The 7500-nt window shown below is 40.7% G+C and overlaps 2 protein-coding genes across 2 annotated transcripts in view; one reads left to right on the top strand and one right to left on the bottom strand.

Moving 5' to 3' along the window:
* Nucleotides 1-1424, bottom strand: part of LOC138026270 (carbohydrate sulfotransferase 4-like) — a 1759-nt gene extending 335 nt beyond the window's left edge. Inside the window, exon 1 of the mRNA XM_068873543.1 lies at nt 1-1424. This exon is cut by the window's left edge and continues 335 nt beyond it. Within this exon, the coding sequence (XP_068729644.1) occupies nt 52-1302 (1251 nt within the window). The 5' untranslated portion in view covers nt 1303-1424 and the 3' untranslated portion in view covers nt 1-51.
* A 3463-nt stretch (nt 1425-4887) lies between these two features.
* Nucleotides 4888-7500, top strand: part of LOC138026283 (DNA-directed RNA polymerase II subunit RPB9-like) — a 13810-nt gene continuing 11197 nt past the window's right edge. The window contains exons 1-3 of the mRNA XM_068873561.1: nt 4888-5069; nt 5207-5261; nt 6109-6182. Coding sequence (XP_068729662.1) covers nt 5005-5069; nt 5207-5261; nt 6109-6182 — 194 coding nt within the window. The 5' untranslated portion in view covers nt 4888-5004. The remainder of the gene's footprint in view (nt 5070-5206; nt 5262-6108; nt 6183-7500) is intronic.

Raw genomic sequence — 7500 nt, forward strand, 5'->3', positions numbered from 1 at the left:
TCATCTGTAATTCTATAATATCGCTAATTTGTAATCTAATCTTGTCAGCACTTAATGTAGGAACCAGTTTTTTGCTTCATAGTCTTGACTGAAGAGAGGAATCGATTGGTTTATTAAAAGTTCATAAGAGTTGTCTACACCTGTGTATCCTAACAAACGCATTGCTTCCTTGCAGTATTTTTCAATGATGTTGATTTCCTGTGGATGCACTTTCCATCGCCAGCGATTCGTCGCTACCCACGCATCGTCTTTGGTGCACGTCGCCTGTTCTCCGTCCATTTCATTACAATCGTTTCTGGTTTGTCTCGTAGTTATATTTAACCATTCCCTTACGCTTTCCAATTCATTTAGTCCCGCAAACTTGTACAAGATAGATAACGCTTTCAGAGGGTCGAATGCCAGGTCCTCGTATCGTTGCAGTTTAATCTGGCGTCGTAGCGAATCCGGCAATCGTTTGATTATTTCCAAGTTATCTTCGGTTTCTTTGCACCGCCAGTAACTGTAAAGACGGGTACCACGCTTACCAAAGTCGCCGGCAGCTTCTTGAAAAAAGCCAGAACTTCTTGACGAAGGAATAACGGCTCGAGGATCTCTGACCAAGAACAGAATTTTGCAATGAACTTCGGGTCGGCTACAAGCATCAAGGATTATCTTAATGTTATTTTCGGGAATTCGAGACTGGAGAACTTTTAAAACAGTTAAATTGTAGGTCTTACAAGCGCTACCTAGAGATTGGCTGGTCATTGGGGGACAAAGCTTTGGATCCCATCTTGTGTCCGATGGTTCGTATGGACACAGCGGTGGCGATGCGATTGCTTTACTAACTCGAGGGTGTTTTTGTTTTCGGTAGTATATTTCAATATCGTTCAAGAATAGTTGATTGTCAAACTTGCAGCGCAGCACTCCGTTGAGAAATTCTTTTGCAAGATCCCAATGATTCACTTCGTCAATGCCACTTCTTGTCCTTCTGCGGATAACTCGGTCGACTGTTTGAAAAGGCTCGTACATGTAAAACACTGAAGGATGGTGATTAAAAATATCACCCATAAGAGAGGAACCAGAGCGGCCATGAGAGACAATGATTAAAGTCCTCTTTCCATTTTCGTTCGTTACTCGAAGCTCCTTGAGGTGACTTTGATCATGTTGTCCTGCCACTTGTCGAATATGAGGCCATGCATTCACTTTGGGTAACGTTTTGGCTCTCATAAGATGATAAAAATAGATCATCGATAGAGCCTGGAGCAAAAACAAGAGAAGCAGATATTTCATTAGTGTTGTTGGTCTCATTCGGTGTATGGTCATGTCAAACTTTTTTCGCAGACCGAGACTGAGACCAAATTAACCTATTAAAGATATGGACGCGTACGCACTAGCTCGTGGCACTAGCCTTGGCTGACAAGATACGTTTGCTGTTTGCCTCAACCAAATCTATTGACAAAATTGTCTTGACCAAATTTCCAATTTTAACGTGGCGCACTCGAAACACCACGGCAGTCGTTGTTAAGCAAAAAGTGTCAATCACATTGAAATTGAATCGTTTAACAGGGGCACCCAACGTCACTTTTCGAAAAATATCTGTTCAGAAGACGATTTGAGATCTAAAATTTTCGGATTGTTTGTTGTAAAATTTCTTGCTTGCCTGCCTCTCCTAGGATTTTCGAACATCTAAAAAATGGTATAATTGCCCATTTTAAACGGATTTTTATCCTAAAAAGGTCACCTAGAATTTTCGTGAGCCTTTTTTCTGGCTAAGCTTTGATCCCTATAATTTTCGGATCATTAGACTTTCAGCTAGGAAATCCGAACAGATGAAACATTTTTAGGGGATAAAAATATGCCTATATCTTCGTTTAAATACGGAAACATGTTTAACAAAGCGATGTTATGTGGTTTAAAACTATATTCTCGTTGGGTGCCCCTGGTTTAAGTGCTTTTCACGGGAAAGTTTGAATCTTCGATCGAAAATGTTGCCTCGGTACGTTATTGCTTGTATTCTCGTTTTTTTCGTTCTTCAAGTCGTTCAATTCTCTCAATGGCAGTTTTGCGGGCTTGAAAAGCGACATCAAAGTTTGTTGATTGTCGTTTTCCTTCGATCATGGCGTGTAATCATAATTTGTCATTTTTCACTGAATTTGTCCCGCTCAGACGCAGGACGACGGCGCCTTTGAAATATGGTCAGGCCTGACAAAATTTGGTAGGGGAAAGAAATCACCGAACGAACTTGTATCAACAAACTGGTGACAGGTTTGACACAAAACAATTGCCGCGCAACAGTGGCTCAGTTGATTGAGCATCGGGCTGCCATACTGGGGGTCGAGAGTAAAGAGAGAGGTTCCGTCTCATAGCCCTTGTTGGAAACCAAATAGTATGGAACGTAAAAAAATCCATTCACTTCTCAAAGAGAGTAGGGGACGTTATCCCCGGCGTTGTGGTCTGACCATTTTTCAATTCCTAAAAGAAATTGTAAACTGCGTAACAAGCAGTCTGGCCGAAGTCCCCCAAAAAAGCGTTGTAAATTAGTACTGAAAAAGCCCCGACGGGAGAGACTAATAATTTCACTTCACTTCGCCTAAGTGCGTACGGTGGTGGTTGCCGTGGATATAAGCATGATTTCATGGCGTTAGTGTCAAACAGTGTCAGCAGTATATTCGACGAAATTGCTTTTAATTGGCACCCGTCAAATGCTTCAAAATACCCCTGCAGATCTGGATTTACATGTTACTTTACTGGGAGAGTTGCGTCCGGTTGTTTCAGCGAGGGACCTTGGGGTGTATATGGACGCTATATTGAGTTTTGATGAACATATAACAATTGTTACATCTTCTTGCTTGTCAAGTTTAAGTCAAATTAATAGGATAAAACATCTTTTGGACAGAAACACCTTATTAAACGTCTGTCGGGTCTAGTTCTACAAAGTGTATAGCCAGAGTGTTTTATACCCAGTCTGTAATAATTAGTCCGCGTTTTTAACACCAACGGTAGTCCGCGGTCTGAGTTTTATACTGACCGGGGGAATGTCCGTCAATTGCAGTAACAGAGTGGTAAATGACTAGATATTTATAGGGACAGAGGATCAGGGATGCTAGGGACGGTTGGTCAGTACAAGGGGGAGATGATCAGTGCTAGGGACAGCTGATCAGTGTTAGGGATAGTTGATCAGTGCTATACGGACAGAGATCTGTGCTAGGGATAGTTTATCAGTGTTAGGGACAGAGATCAGTGCTAGGGACAGAGATCAGTCCTAGGGACAAGAGATCAGTGCTAGGGACAAATGATCAGTGCTAGGGACAAAAGATCTTTGCTAGGGACAAATGATCAGTGCATGGGACAGTTGATCAGTACTGATTAGAGACAGATGACTAGCACCAGGGACAAATGATCAGTGCTAGGGACAGTTGATGAATGTTAGGGACAGTTTTTCAGTGCTGGGGACAGATGATCAATGCTAGGGACAGTTGATCAGTGCTAGGGAGAGATGATCAGTGCTATGCACAGTCAATCACTGCTAGGAACAATTGATCATTGCCAGGGACAGTCGATCAGTGCTAGGGACAGTTGATCATTGCTAGGGACATATGATCAATGCTAGGGACAGATGATCAGTGCTTGGGACAGGCAATCACTAGTAGGGATAGTTGATCAATGCTAGGGACAGCTGATCATTGTTAGGGACAGTCGATCATTGCTAGGGACGATTGATCATTGCTAGTGGCAGATGATCATTGCTACGGACAATTGATCACTGCTAGGGACAGTCAATCATTGCCAAGGACAGTCGACCACTACTAGGGACAGTCGATCATTGCTTAGGGACAGTTGATCATTGCCAGGGACAATTGATCATTGCTAGAGACGGTTGATCATTGCTAGGGAAATTCGATCATTGCTAGGGACAGTTGATCATTGCTAGGGACAGTCGATCATTGCCAGGGACAGTTGATCATTGCTAGGGAAAGTCAATCACTACTAGGTTCAATTGATCATTGCTAGGGACAGTCGATCATTGCTAGGAACAGATGATCAGTGCTACAGACAAATGATCAGCGCTAGGGACAGGCAATCATTAGTCGATCATTGCTAGGGACATTTGATCATTGATCAATGCTAGGGACAGCTGATCATTGTTAAGGACAGTCGATCATTGCTAGGGACAGTAGATCAGTGCTAGGGACGGTCGATCATTGTCAGGGACAGTCGATCACCACTAGGGACAGTTGATCATTGCTAGGGACAGTCAATCACTAGTAAGGACAGTCGATCATTGCTAGGGACAGATGATCAGTGTTAGGGACAGTCAATCACTAGTAGGAACAGTCGATCATTGCTTAGGGACAGTTGATCATTGCTAGGGACATATGATCACTACTAGGGACAGTCAATCACTAATAGGGACAGTCGATCATTGCTAGGGACAGATGATCAGTGTTAGGGACAGTCAATCACTAGTAGGAACAGTCGATCATTGCTTAGAGACAGTTGATCATTGCCAGGGACCGATGATCAGTGCTAGGGATAGTCAATCACTTCTAGGGACATATGATCACTACTAGGGACAGTCAATCACTAATAGGGACAGTCGATCATTGCTAGGGACAGTCAATCACTATTAGGGAAAAAACAACATTGCTATGGACAGTCGATCAGTGCTAGGGACAGTCGATCACTAGTACTACTGACTAGTAGGGACAAAAGATCATTGCTAGGGATAATTGATCATTGCTAGGGACGGTTGCTCAGTACTAAGGGCTGTGGGTCAATGCATGTTCAATTGTTGGGGAGAATTGATAGAGAGTGATGGGCGACTGTCGGTACATAACGTGTCCCCATACATAACCTACCTACCCGATACGTTGGTCAGGGATACATCGGATACATGAAGTACCTACGGCTAAGTTCCAGTTTCTACTCAGTCGGACTCAGTCGTCGCCATTTTGAAAAGTGAAGTTTGTTCTACAACGTTATATTCGCCAAAGAAAGGACGAGGGTTGTGGCTTTTATGGAAATATGAACGTCCGAGGTCGCACAGACGATGGTCCAGGTTTTGTTGGCATCAAATTTTGTCAGGAATGGTAAGTTTGTAGTAGAGGTCACGATCAATGACACCGATCTCAATAAAACTTGTATTTGAACATGACTGTTTCAGTATGTCGTCCTGGTTTAGGTGTCATGTGCATGTCTTCTCACATGAATTTCCTTTTTGTCTCAGTAATAACATGTTGTACCCTAAAGAGGACAAAGAAAGCAAGGTCTTGTTATACGCTGTAAGTTACTACTTATGAAAAGAATATTTATCAAGGGACCACTCAAGAATTTCACATCAAAGGAACTGATGTTTCTACATGATTTAGAAATAAATTTGTTTTGAATTTGAGAATCGCTTATTCTCATTTTCAATTTTTTTTCTCGTGAGCTGCCATCGGAATAATCTTGTGTAGTACAGTTGCCTAATTGTTCTTTCCCAATTGCAAAGAGCTTCTGTCTAATGACAATAGGACGTTTTGAACCAACCTCTAGAGACACCAGTAACATTAGAGAAATGTACGACTTCTGGTGGACGAACAAAAGAAGCTAATGAGAGATCTTTTGTTTTTGGCTACCAACATGACGGCAATTATGCCACGTGAAAACCTCCTATAGGGTAACTATTTCACATCCCAATAATGTTACATGTATTCAAGATAGTGGCACCTGTATAATTTGAAGTATTCTGTGAGGTCTTCCCATAATAATGCCTCAGTGAATTACTGTACTACATGCACATCTTAAGTAAGAAGTAGCCTTAAAAGATTTATAGTTGAGGCTGATAGACTGCGTTGTTTGGCAAGCCACACACTCATGTGTAAAGAAGAAATTGCTGCCCGTGTATTAAAATTGTGCCAAACGTATTGACAAGAGGAATAAAACTTCAAACAACATTATCCTCTAGGACAACTGAGTAGCATTTCAAAGCTCTGTAGGATGTCATTATCAGATCGTAAGATGTACATGTGATTTAGTTTGTAAGCTGACTACAGTAGCTGCTTTTTTTTGCAATTATTTTAATATCTCTGTAAGGTTGCACAATAAACACAAAGCTTCCTATGAGCTCATCTAAACTTAATAATTCAGTGCAGGAACTGTGACTATCAACAAGAAGCAGACAACAGCTGTATTTATGTCAACAAGATCACTCATGAAGTCAAGTATGTTGTTTGTTTGTTTGTTTGTCTGTTTGTTAGTTCGAAACAGGGCTGTCACTTTGAGTTGGACTGCTACCTAACAGGCGAAAAGTAACATAATTTTATTGACATTTTTGCCTAACACAAACTAATTAAAAAAATAGTTAACTGAGTTTTTGTGGTGGTGCACTGTAAGTGCACTACACACTATGTCACCAGGTTGTAGGAATGTAAGAGTGTGAGAGTGTCTGTGACACCAACAGGCCCACAGCGCAGCACGTGCATAAATCACTAAAATAAACAGGTCTGTTGAAGGCGTTCTTGAGTTTCAACAAAATGAGAACAAAAATCGGCAAGAATTTGTGATGCTGATGAATAATAAAGCAGTTTTTCTATTTCCAAAACAATGGAATTACGTGGTGATAAATAAGCTCGTCTAGGAGATTAAATTTTTGACTTTGCAGAAACAATGGTCAACCTCAAGAGTTGCCGATTGTGACCTTCGTGTTGAATTTGCACATTTCTTGTCAAACTTAATAACACTTGAAAGAAAAACAAAACCAAACTGACAAAAACAAAAAACCGTTGTCTTGCCATCATTTTGACACAGATGTACATTGTATCCTTTAATTTTTTACACACAAGGTAACTTGATCATGGCACCCGCTGAATTCAACATCACTTTTGATTTTAAAATAGAATTTTCAGTCTTATGTTTCTGACTTAGCAAGTCATATATTTTGAGGTCACACATCCAGATATTAACCCTTCTGGACAGCACATAACTTCATTGAACTTTTATTTTGGACTCAAACTTGCAGTGAAAAAGAAGTTGTAATTAACTTGAAAATGAACATCATGTCAGCCTTGAAACCCATGTATCTCGAATCCCTTTTCTTCAATCTTTCTGGGTTTGGTATTTTTCTAGCAACCACAATGTCATGTCTTCTCAGGGCCTGACTATTTACCTAAGACATCTACCATGGCACTATAATGATATACAGTACCAAATCAATATTGTGTACTATTACAGCCACGTATTACGCAAAGACAACTTGACAACTTAGGTTCCTAGCTTGTTGTTAAGCAGGGCTGCATCATGCAGTGATTCCACTCTCAACTATGATAATAAGAACAATAGTTTATAGTAATGAACTTGATATAAGTGTCAATAATTTTATTATTGTATTTAGTGCTGAAGCACTATTATTGTGGAAACTGTTCAGAAATCAGATTAAAGAAAATCAACTCGTATGAAATAGAAGGTTGGTGATACATACTGTTGCACGTAAATTGACAGCAACAGCAACTTTTTTTCAGTGTACAAAAAAACAGGGTTACA

The sequence above is a fragment of the Montipora capricornis genome, chromosome 12 (genome assembly GCF_036669925.1).
Source record: "Montipora capricornis isolate CH-2021 chromosome 12, ASM3666992v2, whole genome shotgun sequence".
NCBI lineage: Eukaryota > Metazoa > Cnidaria > Anthozoa > Scleractinia > Acroporidae > Montipora > Montipora capricornis.